General features: G+C 47.0%; 1 protein-coding gene across 1 annotated transcript; it reads left to right on the forward strand.

The window, feature by feature from the left end:
• Positions 1 to 984: 984 nt before the first annotated feature.
• Positions 985 to 20,906, forward strand: Haus5 (HAUS augmin like complex subunit 5). Its single transcript, XM_003466621.5, has 21 exons — positions 985 to 1,075; positions 1,982 to 2,118; positions 9,065 to 9,361; positions 9,986 to 10,048; positions 10,133 to 10,165; positions 10,299 to 10,323; positions 11,197 to 11,302; positions 11,380 to 11,539; positions 12,720 to 12,789; positions 12,879 to 12,961; positions 13,401 to 13,458; positions 13,620 to 13,744; positions 13,934 to 13,997; positions 14,081 to 14,211; positions 14,435 to 14,597; positions 14,766 to 14,846; positions 14,958 to 15,103; positions 15,336 to 15,447; positions 15,530 to 15,662; positions 17,751 to 17,883; positions 18,010 to 20,906. Exons 3-21 carry the CDS (start codon positions 9,264 to 9,266, stop codon positions 18,125 to 18,127), a joined length of 1,902 nt encoding a protein of 633 aa, XP_003466669.1. The 5' UTR covers positions 985 to 1,075; positions 1,982 to 2,118; positions 9,065 to 9,263; the 3' UTR covers positions 18,128 to 20,906.
• Positions 20,907 to 21,021: the final 115 nt, after the last annotated feature.

The raw sequence follows: 21,021 nt of genomic DNA on the forward strand, positions 1-21,021 counted from the left end.
AGGCCAGTCTGGACTACACACTGAGTTCCAGGCCAGCCTGGGCTACACAGTGAGGTCAAGCAAGGCCAGCCTGAACTGCTTAGAAACATGGTGTCTCAAAGAGCCAAAAGAAAAAAAGAAATGAAAAAAACCGACTCAAGCTAAACCTTACATCTTAGATAAATATTAATTTAAAATGGATTACAGATCTAAATGTGAAGTACAGAACTATAAACAGACGAAAACTGAAGAAAATATTTCTGATCTTGAGTTAAGCAGAGTTCTCAGTCATAATACCAAAAACATCCTTAAAAGAAAAACTAGATTTCATCAAAATTAAAACCTTTGCTCTACAAATTACACTGTTTAAAAAGAAGGGAAGGAGGAGTAGGGAAAGTAAAAAGAATTAAGATATGTACAAGTACAGTTCTTCATGATGAATGTAATTATGTATTACAAATACGTACTAATAATTTTTTCTAATATTTAAAAAGAAGCTGGATGTGGTGGTACACACCTGTAATCCCAGCACTTGGGAGGCTGAGGCATGAGGATTTCTGTGGGTTTCAGGCTCCATAGGGTTATGCAATGAGTTCAAGGTCACCCTGAACTGCACACTGAGACCTTTTCTCAAAAAAAAAGGCAAAAGTCTGAACAGATACTTCATCACCAAAGAAGATACACACGTGTCAAATAAGCAGAAGATATTTGTAAAGATCACCCTCCACTGCCAAAGAACCTAACTCCAAGTGTTAAATCACATCACTCAAGGGTGCCCAGTGCAATCCAAGTCTCCCAGACCCAAATCATTCTTGCCTCAGGTAGTCATCTCCCCACCCCACACCAAACTGACCAATCACCTGAGAGAGCAGGACCATCACACCAATCAGCAGCCAGGTTTTGTCTCCTTGCTTCCCATTATACACAACTTACAATCAACCAATAGAAGTAGAAAGACTGGGAGGTAGGGCCTGCTTGGTCTCCATGGTAACCTCTAGAGCCTGGCTTAGCCTGGGTAGTAACAGATCCAGATGCTGTACTGGGGGTCAGGGATGGTGCACACACCAAGGAGTAGCAGGCACAGGGAACAGTGGAGGTAGGATATCATAAGGAGGCATAGAGGGGAGATAAGTGAATAAAGACATATTGAGAGGAGGCACAGCTTTAGGAGAATAGGGAGTTATTCTAAGTGGATGGTGAATGAGCTCAAAAGGTCAGAAAGCTGTTTGGGGGGGGGGGAGTAAAGAGAAGATGTTAGAGGAAGAGAGGCCAGGACTTTATGAGAAGACAAAGAAGAGGCCATATGTATAACCAAGGAGAGGAATTACAGTTTATAGGCTGTCTTTGAAGGTACCAAGTGAGAGCAAATTGGTCAGGGTAATTAGGGTAGGACCATGACCTATTCATAAGGAAAAGTGGAGGATATTATAAAAGGGTCAGTGAAAGAGCTATTATTGTAGACATTGGAAGTTTTACAGAGTGAGATTTAGTTGGGAATGATGAATTTTTAATGACGGTTTTACAGATTAAAATGATAATATTAATGTGAGGGCCTCATAGGGTGTTACAGCAGCAAAGAGAAGGCTGCTTTGGGGATAATGACAGTGTTAAAGGAACAAAATGTCATAAGGTATCAGTTGAGGTTTAGGGAATAAAAGTCATCAGAGTCAGGGAATGTGGAGGGGACAGTAGAAGGGGCCAAGTGAGAAATTCTGGAGATCTTCAAAGTAACCATGAGGACAGGGAGGGAATTTTAGGATGCAGAGAAAAGGTTATGGGGAAAAGGGAGGATTTTAGGGCACAGGGTAAGAAATTCTAATGGACAGGGATTAGAGGTTAACGCACCCACAGAAGGAGTCAGAGGAAAGCAGTGAGAATTCGAAAGGGATCAAGTGAAGACTGTACAGCAGCCAACAACAATGTGTTAGGGTAAAACGGGAGGGAGTAGGAAGGAATGCAAGGGTTCTTATGCCGTACTCAGACCTAACCCATTCTACCTCAGGAGCCTCAACTTATGTCTGAGATTCCAGCATGCCTCCCAGATCTGACGGACCTGCCGAGAACCACTTCATCCTGTCCGTGCTGGCCGTGATCTTTTGCTTCCCCCTCGGGCTTGTGGCCATAATCTTATCCTACAAGGTGGGAATCTGCATCCAGCCTGCCAGTCTCCATCTCCTCCCTTTGTCCCAGCCCTCGGTCTTACTCAGCTTCTTCCTTATTCTCCCTCCCATGCTAGAAGCCTGCGAGGGGCAGACGTGGGGTGCTCCTGTAGGTTCTGACCCCCACATTCAGTCCTTATAGTCTTGCAGCTCTCCCTATCCAATAGCCCTGTTATGCCCATCTTTTCTTACTGCCTTTCTCCCTGAAATTCAGACAATGGTCTACAATCAATCAAATGACTATGAAAACGCAGCTACGACCTCCAAAATAGCTTTGTGCTTGGCCATCACTGCCCTTGTTCTCGGCATCCTCAGCTACCCTTTATATGTTTTTCTCACAGCCTTACTAAGATAATCTTGCCAGCTCATGAACAAACCACAAAATATAAAAACTAGTACAACTTATTCCTGGTTGTTAGCATCTATTTGGTTTTAATAGGACACCTGCTCCTCAATGTCTGGAGTACCAAACTATTTGAAATCATGAGGAACCAGACATGCTGACTCATGCCTAACACTCCAGGAGGCAGAGACAGGAGGACTGCTGCAAGTTCAAGAAAAACTTGGGCTACTTGAGTTTAAGGCCATACTAAGACCTTGTCTCAAAAAATATCAGGAAAAAAAAACCTAAAATATTCTTCATTTTCTTGCACATCACTCAATATCAAACTTCTGACACCAGATGTGATATATAGAGGATAGACATGAACCAATTTTGACACCACATTCTCCAGCAAATGCCAACTAGATGTCTTAACATTTCATTCAATTCTGCCAGTATCTACTTGGAATGTGCACTTGGCATTAATTCTGGTATTATAAGTGGTACAAAAACAAGGCTACGGCTTGGCAAAGAAGAGCCCTATCCAGGGGTGTATGACCAATTGGGATGCTAGGAAGAACTCTGGCATGGGAGCTGGGTGGGCAGAAGCTGCCTTTGGCAGTGGCTTTCATACCCTCTTGTGCACAATTGCTGGGCAGTGAGAAAAGTGTGGGGATGAGGTATCATGGGTGTAGGGCTGGGAATATTGAAGCAAGATGTGACAGTTCTTTGATACTTTTCTCTCACTGCTGGGACAAAATACCCAAAATTGCAGGAGGGGTTTATTTAGCTCACAGTTTGTAGAGGTTTCAGTCCATCATCAGCTGGCTCCAAGGCAGAGTGGCATAGCAGTCAGGCATTGCAGAGGACAACAGTTCATAGCAGAAAGTAGCAAAGCAGAGATGAAACAGGCCTCTCTCTGTCCCTTATATTACATCTAGGATACTGTGTTAGGATGGTACCAAACCAATCAGTGGACTGATTTAGTAATCACCTATCCTTAATTCTAGCACACTTGATCCTAGCATTCCACCATGAATCAGTCACACACACTAGATTCAGCTACCTCTGAAAAAGTCCCACCTCTGACTACATCAGGCTTTGGGAGGGCATCTAGAAAACTCGTAACATTTCACCCCTGGCCCCCAAAGTCTCATACACATCCCTTTATGCAAAAGACATTTAGTCTACCTACAAAAGTGGCCAGAATCTTAATAGCGAGTTCAGCACTGCTGAAAGTCCAAGTGCAAAGTCTCCTCTAAGCTAAGGCAGAACTCTTAGCTGCAAGCACCTGTAGAGATAAAAAGGAAGTTTAACACTTCCATCATTCAATGGCACAAGAGAGACATTTCCATTCCAAAAGTTACAAAAGGGAAATACAAAAGAATGGGACCAAAGCAAGTCCAAAATCCAGCAGGGCAAACATTAAGTCCTGTAGTTCCATGTTCCGGGCAATCTTTGACAATATGTGAACTCCAAAGGGCTTGGGTAGCTCCACTCCTGCAGCACTGTCAGCACTTGTGACTCCCAAGGCCAGCCGTGCTTGAGGCCAGCTGTGCTCCTTCCTTGCAGTTTTCCTCATATGATTCATGTGCCTGGCTTCTCCAAACCTCTGGGACCACCATTGTACCTTCACCTTCACACAACGCTCTCTCAGGAGCACACTGCCTGGCTTCCCAGGACTCCTTATGGAATATTTGTGGAAGCCTTCCTGATTCCACAACTCTTTCCTTCTGCAAGCACCTAAAACTAGCACCATATGAATGACACCAGGGTCTTGTGCCAGCCAGCTGGAGCAGTAGCAAGGTTTTCTTTTCTCTTGTATGTAGGGTTTCTAGTGCCTATGAACCAAATCCTGAGGAACAATTTCCCTAGGCCACTGCCATTCTGGAACATTGTGTTCTGCGGTTCTCTTCTCAAAGAAATATCTCTGCCTTTAACTGGAGTCCTGCTAGTTCTTGTCATGTCCTCAAGCCATCTTTCCTGTTGTCTTCTTCTGAAATACTTAGCTTTTTCTTGCAAGTTTTTACAGCAACTAATTTCTCTGTTCCACCTTAACAGACTGCAACTTTACTGTAGCTCCTTTCTGACCAAATTCACACTGTTTTGAATCATTCTGCTGGACTTTTTGCTCTTGATTCTCAACATAAATCTGGCTAAAAGCCCCCAACAGTAGCCATGCCATTGCTTCTAAATTACACTGCCTTGAAGTTCCTTCTGCAAGATTAATTAGTCCATCACCCTTAATCTTAGTTTCAGGAAAAGTCTCTGGACACAAGCAAAATGCAAGCAAACTTTCTGCCAAGGTGTAACACATACAGTCAGGAGTCTATTGGCCAATACAATCCCTCTTCTCAGCAGAAATCTCCTGAACTTGGTCTTTACCAGAACACTTCTGTCAGATTTCTGGTCTTCTGATCTCTGACCAAAAATTTCCCACCAAGTACAGCAAAAGGTATCCTAGCTCTACTTTATCAACTGGCATCTCCAAACCTCTTTAAACTCTTCCCACTTGTCAGCCCCTAAGGCTTCTGAACCACATGGTCAGATACAGTCACAGCAATGACCCCACTTCTCTGGTACCAATTCTTACTTTCCTCCCATTACTGAGACAAAATACCCATTACCCAAAGTTAAAGGAGGAAAGGCTGATTTAGCTCACAATTTATCAAGGATTCAGTCCATCATTGGCTGGTTCCAAGGCAGGGTGGCATGGCAGACAGGCATTGCAGAGGAGAAACAATTCAGGTAGAAGGTAGCATAAGGTAAGCATCTCTCTAAACCTTACAGCATATCAAGTCTACCAGAATTAGGGTGGTGCCAAATCAACTAGTGGAATGATTTAATAATCACCCACCCTTAATCCTAGCATCGCACCATGAATCAGTCACACTCCAGATCCAGACACCTCTGAAAAAGGCCCTCTTGTGATTGTATGAGGTTTTAGAGGACATCTGGACACAAACTATAACAGTGGCACATGCCAATGATCCCACTACTCTGGGAAGTTGAAAGAGGATCACAAGTTCAACCCCAGCCTGTCAAGAAAGGACAGACAGCTGGGATGGTGCTCTGGCTATATGGGAAGCTGGGAGAGTATATAACTGGCATTTCCCCTAAGCAGAAGGAGAGCATTATCTTGGGAAGTAAAGGCCTTGAAGGCATAGGGAGAGAGCTCAAGATGGCCACCCAACAATGATGAGATTATGGAGTGAGCAGGAGCTGTAGGTATAGCTCAGTGATAGACCACTTCCAAGGCATGTGTGATGGCCTGGTTCCAACTCCAGGACGACAAAAGAAAAAGAGTCATCATGACCATACTCTCTGACCATCAAGTATATTAATATGTAGCCACATCACACAGAAAGTATAATGTAATCAGTATGTTAAAAATAGTTAAGAAATTGATTTTATACTTGTGTTAAAGCTTACTAATATGTTGGTGATTAACTAAAAAAAATAATAAAACTATGCCAGTTCAGAAAGTATATGCCATTCAAAAGAAATATAGAGCCAGGCATGTGGGCAGATGCCTGTAATCCCAGCACTCAGGAGACTGAGGCAAGAGGATCACTGCAAGTTTGAGGCCAGTCTGGGCTCCATAGTGAGTACAATGCCAGCATGAACTATAATGCTAGAGCCTGTCAAAAAATCCAAAAGAAGAATAGAAGCTGGCCATGATAGCCACCCCTAGGATTACCCAGCACTCTGGAGGCTAAGGCAGGGGAATCACAGTGAGTTTGAGGCCATCCTGGGGCTTAAAGCCAGCCTGAACTACATAATAAAACCCTGTCTCAAAACAAAATGAAAAGAATATAGATTACATAAAACATAAAGAGCTGGAGCTTTTAAAATAAGTAATTGAGTAATGAGGAAGTACTAGATTATATGGTAAAAGTATGTTAAGAAGTTACTAAACTGTCATCCAAAGCAACTGAATCACTGGACGTTGCCATCACTAATGAGAGAATTCCTCTTGTTCCAAATACATTTAGTGGTGCTGGTGTTTTGGATGTTGCCTATCCTAGTAGGTTTGACGGTATACCTGTTTTGTTGTTTTTAAGACAGGGTCTCACTACATAGTCCAGGCTGGCCTAAAATTTCTGGCCCAAATCTCCCAAATTCTCCAGTTGTTGTGGTTTGTGGTACAGGCTATTGAACTCAGGGCCTCTGCACTGAATTACACCCCCAGCCTTTTATTTTTTATTTTGAGGCAAGGTGCCTTGGTTACTGTGATGCCCAGGTTGAACTGAAACTTGTTATCTTCCTGCTTCCACTACAGAGCTAGCATTACAGGTATGCACCAACCGTGGGTGTTTTAATTAGCAATTCCCTGATGATATTTAACATGTTTTCATTTATTTTCCACTTGTGAGATATCTGATCATGACTTTTGTGTGTTTCTAATTGGGTTGTTTATTTCCTTATTGTTAAATGTTAAGAGTTCTTTATGTACTTAAGACACAAGTTCTGTACAAGATTTGGGTCTTGGAAATATTTTTTCCTGGTCTGCAACTTATCTTTTCATTCTTTTAATAGCCGATTTATTTTAACGTTCTCAAACATGTTCCAAGATCCCTGAAAACCTTGTAGACTCAACAATGTCTCACTGATTTTATTTTTAAGTAGCAGAACACTTCACACAGGGTAGAAGGGTGGAGATATTGGGGGATATGGCAGCTGTTGAAAAAGCAGACTCTGAGGAGTCACAGCTGCCAATCTTTCCTCCTGAGAGCCCACCAGCTTGCCTGGCAACCAGTATCTCTCTTCAACTTCCCAGTGTTTGAAGGTTCCCTCAGCTTTTCCCTCAAATCTCCTATCTCAGAGGTGATCATAGTCCCTTTTCCCTGGATCAGAGGCCTGAATGTCTCCTGGGCTCCTTACACCTACATGCTCTCACACTGCCCTCAACTTCTGCTCCAAAACTGCCCTTTCTTCCAGATTCCCATTTTAAAATCTGCTCCACTCTGCCAGGCGCAGTGGCACATGCCTGTAATCTCAGCACTCAGGAGGCTGAGGCAGGAATATCATTGCAAGTTCAAGACCAGCTTGAGCTACAAAGTGAACCCAAGGTCAGCCTGAACTGCACAGCGAGACCCTGTCTCAAAAAGGCAAAAATAAATAAATCTGCCCCATCCAGATCCAAGCCCCAGACCAGAGCCCTGAACCTCATCATTGATGCCTACTATCACAACTGTCTAACCTCAAGGCCAGACCCAGCTGTCGCCTCCTCTCAGCACATCTTGGTCCAACACTGCCCCATCCACCTCCAAACTTGCTCCAGCCTTTTCCTTGTATACCCAGGTTTAATTTCAATCCTCACCTTTCCCTCTATTTGTGTATTCAAAAACTATTGGCAGAATGAGGCCCCATGCAGATCCAGCTGGTGAACAAAAGGTCCTCAAAGCTTGCCATTCCTCAGGACCCTGTCTGAGCTCAGTTTTCCTTTGCTCTGGGCCTCACACTAACTCCTCTACAGACCCAGATTGCTATCTTGGAGCCTGGTGGGCTCTCCAGAACTCTCAAGTTCTCTGGGTCATCTCTTGCACTCTTCCTGTTCCAAATGAACATGCATCTGCCTCCCCGACTAAGCTGTGAGTTCCACATGATGGGAACCAGGCTGTCCTGTCACCACAGTGTCCCAAGCATCAGGCAAGACAGTCTGCTCCATTAACATTTAGGAAATGGGAAGCAAGAATGAACACCTGGAAGACTGCATGCCAGGGTAATATTAGTATCACACTATCTGCCTCTACTCCCCACTCAAACAAGAGAGGACCTGTTTCTAAAATCAGAGAACAGTAAGTAGCCAGGCTTGTAATTCCACTGCTCTGAGAGGCCAAGCCACAAAAGTTGTTAAATTCGAACCCAGCTTGGGCAATTTAGTGACTTAGTGAGACACACGTCTCAAAAAATATATATAGTAATAAAAATAAAACAGGGCTTGGGGTTCAGTAGTATAGTGTTTGCCTGGCATTGTGAGACCATGAGTTAATTCCCAGTACCACAAAATAAGTGAAAGTATAAAAATCAAATAAATATGTGTATTTTTAAATAAATATACATACATTTTTGGCTCCTTATTTTTGTGTATTTTTGAAGCAGGGTCTCATTATCAGTTCAGACTGGCTTTGAACTCACTTTGTAGCTGGATTCAAACTTGCAAAGATTCTCCTGCCTTAGCCTCCGTTGTGCTGGGATTACAGGTGTGCGCTATCGCGCCACGCTGGTAAATATATTTTTAAAAATAAAATCCAAAAACTAAAAAGGGCGGAGGGTGCAGGGGATTTAGCTCAGTGGCATAAACGCCTGGCTGGCAGGCGCGAGGTCGTGAATTTGATCCCCGGCACCAAAAAAAATAAAAATAAAGGACTGGGACTGTATACCGTGTGAAGCCCTAGGTTCAACTTCCAGAATCACAAGGGAAAAAAAATGAGAGAGAGAGAGAGAAGAGAGAAGAGAGAAAATATAAAGAAGGGAAAATGGAAAGAAAAACCAGTAAGCTTGGGATCTCCTCTGCTCCTCTTTCTCTTAATGTCTACAAACCTCATTTGCCCAGAAAACAAACGGAAGCGTTAAAGACATTTTCCCTCTTTGAGAACAGCTGTGGTGATGTGGTGAGCGGGGCAGCGACAGAAGCATCTTCAGTCAACGCGTCCCCCATAGGAAGGGCGAGAGCTGGAAAACTCTGCAAAGACAGGAAATCGGAGCCGCGCCGCGCCCGCACCGCCGGCGCGCGAGTGACGTCATAGGCAGGCGCCACACTTCAAGAGAGAGCGGGAGGCGGAGGCGGTGGTTCTGTTATGGAGCTAGTGCGGGAAGCGCGGGAATTGGGTCGTTGGGCGGCCGAAGAGATGGAGGTGCCCGCAATAGCCCGGGCCTCGGAGTCGACGCTGCGCAGGTGAGGGCGCTGCAGGACTGACGACTCCTCATCTACTAACAGAGGCTTCAGGAGTGAGAGCCCATCCCTTAGCAAGGACGCGCCCTACCCCCCGAGTTACGGAGGTCCCCCCACCCCAGCAGTAGTAGGTTCAGAGATAGAATTCTGGATTTCAGCGAGGACCCGGGTGGTGACTCTCACACTCCCACCCCCAACCAGGGATGCCTCCCAGGGTATTGAGGATTGTACCTCAACTAATGCAGACCCCTCGCCTTGTGGAAACAGGGTCTCCAAAGTAAGGCTGACCCCGCAGCACCTCCCACCACCACCCCGTGAGGACACTTGGGAATTAGCAAGTCCCCACTGGGGACTGAATCTGTAGAAGTGATGACTTTGTCTGATCCAGGAGCAGTTCTCAGGTACATCCCTTACTCCACCTGGAGAAATGACTAGAGATAACCCTCTCCCAGGAGAGAGGGAGCCCGCGCTATGGATCCAGGATACTCCCTTGCTTAGCGAAAGGGCCACCTTCTCAGTGACTAAGGAGGTAATATCTTACCCCTCAAAGCATGAGCCTTCTCTCCAGAAGTAAGGCTCCTCCACTAGTCTGATGCCTTGGGCAACTTTTATCCACTGTCCTCACAGGCTGTGTCTGGGCCAAGGGGCTGACATCTGGGCCTACATCTTGCAGCATGTGCGCAGTCAGAGGTGAGCCACACTAGGTAAAAGGAGGAGGGAGAAAGGGGTCAAGGGCAAGTCCCACAGTAACACTTTCCTCCATCTCCACTGTAGGAATGTCAAGAAGATTCGGGGAAATCTACTCTGGTAAATACTTCTCACAGCCATCCCTCCTTATCTTCCTCTCCCGTCTAACTTTGTTCCCACCCACAGCCTTACATTTTCTACCTTCTCCCTGGAAGCTCCAGTCATCTCCTATCTGTGGTCTCATTTTTTTCAGGTATGGCCACCAGGATAGTCCTGAGGTGAGAAGACTGTGCTATAAGATTCTCATTCATCCAAAAAATCTTTTAGATCTGCTCTAGACCCAGACTGATGCTTGGTATGCTGAAAACACTGGGTTTTCAAACAGCCCTAGTCCCTGTGCCCTCTCAGGGTGTAGAATCCCAGGAAAGCCAGGAAAGAGCAAGTGTCAAAATTTGTGAGGGGAGATGCTGAGGCCAGGATGGGACCCAGTAGGTCCTGGGAGCCCAAATGACATCTAGGTAGAGACTTTCAGAAGGCTTCAGTACTCCAGGTATGGAGCTCAGAGAGGAGATCAAGACTGGGATAGAAATGTGGGTGTTACTAGCACAGACAAAAACAGGTTGAGAACCAGATATGGTAGTGCACACCTCAATCCCAGCACTCTGGGAGGCTGAAGCAGGAGGATCTGAGTCCAGCCTGAGACCCCATCTCAAACAAAGGGCTGGGAATGAAGATCAGTAGCAAGGCCCTAGGTTCAGTGCCCCAAAACCTGATACCAGAAATAGAAAGACAGTGAAAAAAATAAGGGAAGCTGTGCATGGTGATGCATGCCTGTAATCCCAGCACTTGGGAGGCTGAGGCAGGAGGATCAATGCAAGTTTGAGACCAGCCTGGGCTACAAAGTGAGCCCAAGGTCAGCCTGAACTGCATAGTGAGATCCTGCCCCCCCCCAAAAAAAAAAAGAAAAGGAAAGAGAATGAGTGGTTAGGTGAGGCAATCCCAGAAGAAAGGAAGGAACCAAAATAGTACCTTAGCCTGTTTAGGAAACCCCACCCCCACTCCATGAGAAATCTAGTGTCCCCCAAAAGATAGTCAGGCCAGGCTAACCCCCAATCAAACCAAGCATCTGACCTTCTACTTAACCCCACCAGGTCCGTCGGAAGTTGGAGCTGGAAACCACTGTGTCTCGCCTAAAGGCAGAGATCCAAGAGTTAGACCAGAGCCTGGAGCTGATGGAGCGAGAGAATGAAACTCAGGGTACCCTGGGGCCAGGCAGATGGGTAGTGGAATACAGGTTTGGGGAGGTGCTGACAACCACCCTGTTCTTCCCACAGACATGGCCACAGAGCAGGCACTGCAGAGCATTCGAGACACCCAGCATCGAGCTCTCCTTCTCCGGGCCCAAGCTGGAGCTGTGCGAAGACAGAAGGTTGGGCTCCGAGATCTCACACAGTGGCTACAGAATCAGCTCAAGTGCCTGCAGGACGTAGAGAGGTGGGCCTCAGTACGCAAGGGACCAGCCCTCATCAGAGTAGTTATCCTTAAAGACCTCTACCCCAATCCTTTCTGGGTTTCGGAATTCTGAGCTCCTATCTATAAGATTTAGGGTTCATAAGGCCAGAGTTGTGTCACCTTATTTTTCTGTATTTCCAAGAGTGGTGCCAACTATATAGCCAGAACACCAACTCTGGAAAAAACAATAGTAGACCCAGGACAACTCTCTGTCCTCCTGGAGCTTATTCTCTAATGTAAAAAAAGCCAGTCCATAAACTAAGATACAGATTCTATAGTTTCAGGAAGAGCTAAGTTCAAAACTATATGGCTAAGAAAGGAGAAGGCTCAAGGCAGGCAGTAACATGTCAGAAAGTAACATTTGAGTTGGGGGAGGAATTTCCTTAGAATGGGCAAGAGCAGAGATCCCAACCTTGGCCTGTGGGAAGATGGCAAGAAGCGGGTTCTGCCCAGGTTTCTCAGGCGGGAGGGATTGGGGGAGGATGTTGGACAGGTTTGGATGCCCCAGGAGAAGTATTGGAGTTTAACTCAGACAGTTCCGGCCTTGACTTGGGTATTTACAATTGTGTGGCTTTAGGCAAAATATTTAACTTTTTGGCACCTCAATACAAGATCTGTGGAATAGACTTAGTGTTCACACCAGCCTTTTGCATTAGGGATGACAATTAGTGAGTTGTGTAAAGCACTCAGAAGAGTGCCTGGTAACCACTGTTGCTATTCTGATGGTAATGGGAAAACATCCATTGCAGTGGAGGATGTAAACGGTGACGTGATCTTCCCTAGGTTTTAACAAGATTGTTATCCACTAGGTGATACACAGACTGTAGGGTGCAGGGCAAGATCATGGAAACCGGTGACAGAAGTGAAGGCAATAATCTTTTTTTTTTTTTTTTTTTTTTTGGTCTTTTTCCTTTTTACCGGTACCAGGGATCGAACTCACGACTGCCTGCTTGCAAGGCAGGCGCTTATGCCGCTGAGCTAAATCCCCAGCCCCCAAAGGCAATAATCTTGCTGTGAGATGAAAGAGGCCTAATCCCAAAGGTGGCTCCTGGGGCCCAGGCTCAGCAATTGCTGTGATTAACTGCACTAGCAGTTGGAGGAGATGGGGCACAAGCAGGGGTTTTGTCAAGGATACCAACACTAACTGTACTCCTCCCTCCAGGAAGGCCAAAGTAGATGTGACCTTTGGACCCCTGGCATCAGCAGCCCTGGCTGTGGAGCCTGTGGTCCTGGTAAGAGTTCTGGGCCCTGGGGAAGGGTGAGGAGTTTCGAGTCAGGCAGATACCTGAATGCCCTTTGTGTCTCACCATCTTCTCCCTAGCATGATGTCCGAGCAGCCTGCACTCTGCGGGCTCAGTTCCTGCAGAACCTCCTGATGCCCCAGGCCAGGGAAGGCAATGTCCAGTGAGTGTCCCCAGGCTCCAGGAACCCTTCAAACAACCTATACTTTGGAGGCAGGAAATCACTCTTATTAATTGCTTAGACGTTGAACTTCTGGGATGTATCAGTTCCAGGCTATGTCCTGACAGGGCTCCCAAGCTGGAGAAAGGAGGAGACATAACAGACAGTGATGGCCAGGTGGTCAAGTCTGTGGGGGAGGGAGAAAGGTTAGGGTGCTAAGGAGGCAGGGAAGGGAGATGTACACTGATGAGGAGGTTTAGCTAGTATAACAGACTCAATCTAGTGGGGAACTCAAGTCTAGCAGGCATAGATGGACTCCGTTTCCTCATGTGTACAATGCGGGCAATGAGAGCCCTGAATTTGTAGGGTAGTCATGAGAAGTAGATAACTGATGTGTCTTATAATGCTCCTGTCTTATAATGTTCCTTGCCCAACCTCATAGAAGCCCACATGATGACCACTTTGGAGCTTCTTACCATCAGTGGCTCAGCACAGCAGAGGTGAGAAAGTGAGGCTCTTGTAAAGGCCCCACCCTCCAGGCCCACGATCAAACCTCAGGGTGTCAGCTCCTGACCCTCAATCCTACTGTCTCATTCCTGTGGAGCCCCGGCTTACCACCCAGCCTCTGGTGTGGCCTGACTTCACTCTTCCTCCTCCCCAGACACTGCTGACAAACCATCCCCCAGGCCACGTCCTCGCTGCCCTGGAGTACCTGGCTGCAGAGCGGGAGGAGGAGATCCGGTCCTTGTGTGCTGGGGATGGGCTTGACGATATGGAGAAATCCAGGTGTGGAGTGGAACTTTCCTATTCAGGGCAGGCCAAGCTGGGACAGAGTCAGGATCAGACACAGTGACCTGCTGATGGGGCAGAACTGAGTCCCAGTGCCCAGTGCAGTGTGCAGACTGATACTGGCTGCCCCCAAGATCCAAGGCCAGGACACAGGGCTGCTCCCTCAGCATCTGTGCCCTCACACAGGCCCCAGGCCCTGACCCCAACAGACTCCAGCCGAGCCCTGCCATCCATGGTACATCTCATCCAGGTAACCTGCAGCCACCTTCCCAGTATTCCCACCCCCCTTACCCCTAGGGACCATGCCCACATAGACCTTGTACCTGCCCCCAGGAGGGCTGGCAGGCTGTGGGTGCACTGATGGCCCAGCGGAGAACCCTTCTGAAGGAGCATCAAGTCCTGACTGGCCGCCTCCAGGGCCTGGTGGAAGAGGTGGAGAGACTCAGCCTTGGACCCAGCAAGAGGTGAGGGGCTCCCTTGGCAGAGGCCTCTAGGCCATCTGTCTTCCAGGCGGTTCAGAACACTGACATTTTGTGTCCCTGTGATTCCTCTCTCTGCCTCCCTTTCCTCGAAGTATATGTCTATGTGTTTTATGGTTCATTATTCATGCCTAAAGATTGCATTTCCCTCTCTAGAACGGGTCTCAGTTTCCTTCCTCTTCTTTGCTCTTTTCTGCTTGTCCTGCAGGAAGGTGCTAATGCTGGGCCTTCGATGCTGTGGCCTGCAGGCAGAGCTCAGAGCCCTGTGTACCCAGTGCCAGGAGCTGGAGGATGTGTCTGGACATCGGCAGCTGCTTCTGCGGGAACTGCAGACCAAGCAGCAACGCATTTTGCATTGGCGGCAGCGGGTGGTGAGAAGCAGGGCCTGGAAGAGGGCAAGAGCTGAGGGGTGGGGCCTTGTGATCAAACACTGGGCAGGGAGGGGGCCCAGGGGGAAGCAAGACCCGTGCAAAGGGATGGCCTCAGCCTGGGAAGTGAGAAGGACATGCAGCTAGTCTCCATGGCCTCCTGGTCCCCAGGGGGAGACCCAAGAACATATTCGCCTACTCATCAAGGGAAACTCAGCTAGCAAGACACGCCTGGGCCGGAGCCCTGGAGAGGTGAGATGGGTATTGGGGTAACGAGGTCTGGGTTGGTGAACAAGGATAGATCTGCTTGGGACAGGGCTGGATCCACAAAGACTGCTCACCTATAACTCTCCCTCCCGACAGGTGCTGGCTGTGGTTCAGCAAAAAGTGATACCTGCCTCTGAGGCAGTGGCACCACAGAGCCAGGAGCTGCTGCGCTGCCTGGAAGAGGGAGCCCAGCACCTTCCTCACATTCTGCTGAGCCCCCTGCTACGGCACAGCCCCGAAGGGTAATCCCAAGCCCAGCCTCCATCTCTCCTGGCCTGGTCTGTCACTTCTAGAACCTCCTCCAAAGAAGTCACTCCAGTGACAGCCTTCCCAGACTGTCCACACTCACCCTCAGATTACCAGGCCCAGTCTGACATCTTAGCCCCCAGACCACCTTCAAGTTCCTTGGCCCCAGAGCTTCTGGAACTCAAGACCTTCTCTACATGGTCCATCAAGCCTGGTCTTCTCCCCCAGGTTGAAACCCCTGCCCACAATCCTGCCATCCATCTACCAGCTACACCCTGCATCTCCCAAGGGCTTCAGCCTCATAGCACTGAGCCACATACTGGGGCTACCTGCAGGGAAGGTAAGTGCCTGTCTCCTAGGACTGTCTGCCGATCACCATCCTCACACCTGCCCTCAATGATTTCCCTTCCCCTTTCCTCCAGGGACCAGAGCTGCTCCTCCCAAAAGCCGCCTCTCTTCGCCAGGACCTTCTGTTTCTCCAGGACCAGCAGAGTCTTCGGAGCAGGGATCTGCTTTGCATGAAAACCAGTCTGCCGCTGGGACCATCCACACAGGGTAGGCTGTCCTGTTCCGATACCCTACACCCCTGACCATTCCCAGCACCCAAACCTACTGCTTCCCCAGTGTGTACTGTGTGCTTAGAACATACTCAGTCATTAAACCTACACAGCAAGCCTATCAGTGAGTACAGCTCTTCTTCTCATTTTATAGAGAAGGGAGCTGGGATGCAGAGGACTTAGTATCTTGCCCACATGGCAGAGCTGGAATTTGGACCTAGGTAGCCTGACATGGGTGTCTGCTCCTAACTGCTAGGTAACACTAACCATCCATTTGCCAAGTATTCATCAGCCTCAGATAGTATACTTGAACAGTTAGAAACTGGGCTGTGGGGTTAAATCACCTGGATTTCTCTTCCTTGGTGCTTTCTCTTCCTCACTGTGTGATCTCCCCATACTTGTTTTCTCCTCAATGAAGTAAATATAGTAAGAATTAGAGAACTAGTGGGAAGATTCAGCCAGGCATGCAGTAAGCATTGTGTGTTTCTGCTGTGATTACAATAATTATCTGCATACACACCATCTCTTTGAATCCTTACTGTGACGGGAAGGAAAATTAAGATTCACAGTTTAAAAAAAAAAGATTCACAGTTTACAGACAAGGAAATGAACTCGGATCCTGGCCCAGGCAGCTTGATGGGTATGAGGGGAGAACTTGTCAGCCCCAAGGGAATTCCCATGGTAGACGCAAATAGAAAAGAATCAAAGGATATATAGGTAGAAGGTAAATTGCTAAGAAATAGGTTGGGAGAGCCAGGTGCAGTGGCACACACCTGTAATCCCAGCATTCTGGAATGCTGAGACAGAAGGACAAGTTAGAGCCCAGCCTGAGAAACTTAAGTGACTTAGTGAGACCTCATTGCAAAACAAAAAATACAAAGGCTGGGATATAGCTTCCTGTGAAGGGCCTGGGTTCAGTCCTCAGTATTGGAGGAAAAAATAGAATTGTGGGTGCTATCAGCCAAGTACAAAGAGACCACTTTCAGGCTGTTGAGTTTGGGGCTCCCTGCCTCACATTTCTCCACAGGGAAATGTGAGGAATCAGAATAGTTTGAGATGTGGCATAACATGTCCCCACCTCATAGGCATCTTGAACTTTAACATATCTGTAAGAGAACTTCCCTTTATTCCAAAAGGCTGTTTTGTTCCTCTCCCTTTAGTTTCCTCCCCTCAGTACCTATCCCTTCTTCCTCATTCAGTTGTTACAGCAGAAACCCTGGAGTCATCCTTCATTCCTCCCAGCTCCCTAACCGCCCCCCTTCAGTCTGTCAGTGAGTCCTGTGGGTCTGTCTCCCAAGTTCCCAATCTGCCCCTGCTCAATAGCCTGCAGCTATGCCTGTCTGACTGCAGAGATGGCTAAAGAAAGGACAGATGTCTAAGACTGAGGTCACAGGGCAAGGATGGGATAAAGTCAGGATCAGGTCCACACATGCTGTTGCTCTGCACTTGCTCTGAGATCTGCGTGTTCTGGGCACATAGAGAGGGACTGGGCCTAATCACTGTCCTGGAGGAAAACACCAACGGAATGCAGGGCTGGAGGAGAAAGCCCTGGGATGCCACGTGCTGGGAAGGGCTTTCCAAAGGAAAGATGGTATCTCACTTGGGTGCTGGAGTAAGGACAAGTTTTTCCCCAGAGTACTGAGCAGGACACCTACCTAACTCAGACGCTAATACCAAGTTGAGGAGCTTGGGGGCATGGAAGTTTTGGAAGATTCTAAGGGGTGTGGGGGAAGGGGTGGAAGTAGGACACATCAGATTTGGGGATCAGGTAGATCATTCTGGCTGCCAAATGGCAGGTGACCAGAGTAGAAGAGAGGCCTGGGGCCTAGGAGGGAGGCTAACAGAAAGAGTAGGGAACAGAGGAAGAGACTGGGGAACCTGAGTGGGTAAGCCATGCAGACTGATAGGCTGTCATGGGGAAGAAAGTGCCTGGGATGAGGCCTGCTGTGTTGAGATTGCTCTTGAGATATACAGACTCAGGACGGGGGGAAAGGACTAGGTGACAGGAGATTTGGTGACAATGTTGACTGTGAGGCTTCAACAAGCCAGACACCTCAGTGCTTTCTCCTGGGCTTCTGACCCCCAGAGGTGCTGCAGATCCAGGCATCCCAGGAAAAGGAACAGAAGGAGAGCCTGGGGCAGGCTCTGAAGAGGCTGGAGAACGTGCTGAAGCAGGCGCTGGAACGAATCCCAGAACTCCAGGGAGTCGTGGGAGACTGGTAAGAAAAGGAAATGGGGTGATTAGGGCTGAGCTGGGTTGGAAGTTAGGCTCAGGTCTCAGGGATGGCAGGAGGCCAGGGGAGTCTGAAGGGCCAGGCTTCCCTCTGACACAATGCTCTTTCCAGGTGGGAGCAGCCAGGCCAAGCTGCCCTCTCCGAGGAGCTCTTCCAGGGCCTGTCCCTGATGCAGTGGCGCCTACGTTGGGTCCAGGCACAGGGGGCTGTACAGCAACTGTGCAGATGAGGAAGAGACTCAAGCGAGAGCCAAGAATGACACCCTAGCACCTCTCCTCCCCCAGTAAAATGTTCAAAAGAAAGCATGGTCAGGACAAGAAGCCTGTAGTCCCTGAGCATCCCTGCACCCTCCTTGGGCTGTTGCACTGCTCCCCTGTGCCACCCCTCCCTTTCATCCCATCAAACCCAAGAGAACGGTGTATTGAGAACGCTCCGTGTGCCCCTTAAGGTCCTTGCATCACTGTCACCCTCAACAAATGTAGTCAATCACCTCTTTTGTGTGCCAGCGATACAGCACTGAACGAAAAGGCCCAAAATGACATTTAGGACATGATGGGTAGGGGGACAGTTGGTGAGATAAGTAAGGTACAGTTACATCAGAAGAAAACTGCTGTGAAGAAATGAGGGTTTAGGAGGTGTGATTTTTAATCAGTACACTGGAAAGGACCCAAGCAGAGCCACAGGGGTGTCAGGGAGGCTCCAGCACACACGTCAGTGGTGAAATGTGCTCATATGAGGGCCACTGTGGAGCCCTTTGGAGTGGAAGGTGGGATGGAGTTAAGAGATTTTCTTAGAGTTTTGTGTTCCGGGGTTTGTTTTGGTTTGTTTTGGATTTTTTTGTCTTTTTGAGACAGTCTCGCTATGCAGTTCAGACTGACCTTGGGCTCACTTTGTAGCCCAGGCTGGTCTCAAACTTGCCACAATCCACCTGCCTCAGCCTCCCAAGTGCTGGGATTACAGGAGTGCGCCACCAGGCCCAGCTTTTCCTTAGAGTTTTTAGTTTTCCTTTTTTGACATTTAAATCTAGGCACTTGGAATTTAGCCTAGCAATCACATTCAATGCTCTCTTATTTCACATCTATCCCAGTGGACTTAGTAAATTCTCAGACTGGAAAAGGAGTGAGCAGCAGGAACCAAATGAGAAGAGAAGGGAACAGGAACTCTGGGCAGTGGTGGTGAACCTGTGGCATGCATGCTGCAGCACACTATTCATATCACTGAAAGCTCTAAAAGGTTCGCCATCCCTGCTCTAGGGAAATGGAAGTCCATTGTATACCAGGAGCAGTGGGTTCCCCTGCTCTACAGACTCGTCAGAACTCACCTCACACTTTTTCTGTATATGTGTGGTACTGGGATCAAACCCAGGTCCATCACATTTAGCTACATCCCCAGCTTAATTTTGAGACAGGCTTACTGAATCACTAAATCGTCCTGGCTAATTGAACCAACACTGAACCAATGATATCCCTGGCTCAGCTGCCAGAGTGCTGGGATTACAGGCATATGCCACACTTGCCTTCGTTGTACTCTTACAGCCTTGTGTGTTGCATGGCATGGATTGTTCTCCCATTATAAAGTAAAACTCTACCCACTGGTTTAAAGCACCACCTTTTGCTGTACCAAATTTGTGTTTAATTACACTGTCATGCCACATGTGGTACTTGCCTATTATCCCATCACTTGAGAGGCTGAGGCAGGAGGATTGCCTAATGGTCAAGGCCAGCCTGATAGCAAGACCCTGTCTTCAAAAAAAAAAAAAAAAACTGCAGACCCATTGTGTAAGTAACTCTCCATGTGCCACTGCCACAGTGCTTTCATTATAAAGGTCTTGTAATAGTAATATTGCAAGCTGGCTTGTACTCAGGCCTTTAGTTTCTCCAAGATATCTCAGCCTCTTGTTGCTAATTTTTTTTCTCCCAAATGAAACAAACCATAAACCACTTTTATTGGTTTCACAGTATATTTACAAATTAAGGAGATTTAACATCTCTGATTTTCATCCTTTTTTTTTTTTTTTTTACTTTTGTTTGTTTGTTTGTTTGATACAGGGATCAAATTCACAATCTCTGGCTTGTCAGGCAGATACTTACACTGCTAGGCTAAATCCCTGGCCCCTTGATCCTTCCTTTCTCTACCTCCTTCCTTACAACTCTTCTCTCCCTACAGAGCCACCTCTCCCAACTTTCCTCATCCCTGGCTACTATTCCTGTCTTTACACATTTTCTATCCTATGCATGTCCTTTATGATCCTCCTCCCATAGGTGGGTCCTGTCCCCTCCTCCCTACCAGACTCTAAATGTGAGGTTCTTTAACCATCCTCCCTGCTCAGTTTTTGTCCCCAACAAATCTCTTTTCTCTCCCTTGACTAGAATGTGAGCTCTATAAAGCTGAACCCCTTTATCAACTGCTAGCTGGGAAAACTTGTCTAGATATAATTCAAATTTCAGATGTAAAAGAGAAAATATTGACAAAATTGTCTACATAAAAGTTTGTATGGGGAAAAAAAGTTTGACAAAAATATTTGCAATTTATACCTAAATCTGTGTGCATGTGTATGTTTCTGTGTATATCAAACTGGAAAAGAAAAATTCCAAGGCCACAGAAAAATGAGAAATATATGCAAATGGAGAGCTTTCAGAAAAGATGTTCTGAGAAAAGCAAATTAGCCTGTGCTTTCACACATTTCCTACCTAGTAATTTCAAAGAGAATGAGAGACTCAAAGACCCCTATTTTCCTTCCATTAAGACAAGTAGAGATAATAGCCATCAGATCAAGGGTTGTTAAAGCTTCTAGGGAAAAAGATAACAAGGATCAACTGACCTCAGGAGAAAGAATCAACATTCTGTGTTCCTGAGGGGATACAATGAGATACAATGTGACAACACTACTCATGAAGTAGTCACCATCCCCATTCCTGTATCTGAAAATTCCTCATCTGAACACATCCATCAGTTTAATAACCAATCAGATTGGAAATATTTGAAAAATAAATTTCATCCTTACTAAACATGTATACTTTTTCTGGTTATTATGCCCTTAACACAACTATATATTATATTCTGTTGAGTATTACAAATAATCTTAAGTGCTGGATGTAATGGTATACATCTATAATCAACAGC

The sequence above is a fragment of the Cavia porcellus genome, unplaced genomic scaffold (genome assembly GCF_034190915.1).
Source record: "Cavia porcellus strain 051 isolate PalLab524CR breed Dunkin Hartley unplaced genomic scaffold, mCavPor4.1 scaffold_7, whole genome shotgun sequence".
In the NCBI taxonomy this organism is placed as follows: Eukaryota; Metazoa; Chordata; class Mammalia; order Rodentia; family Caviidae; genus Cavia; species Cavia porcellus.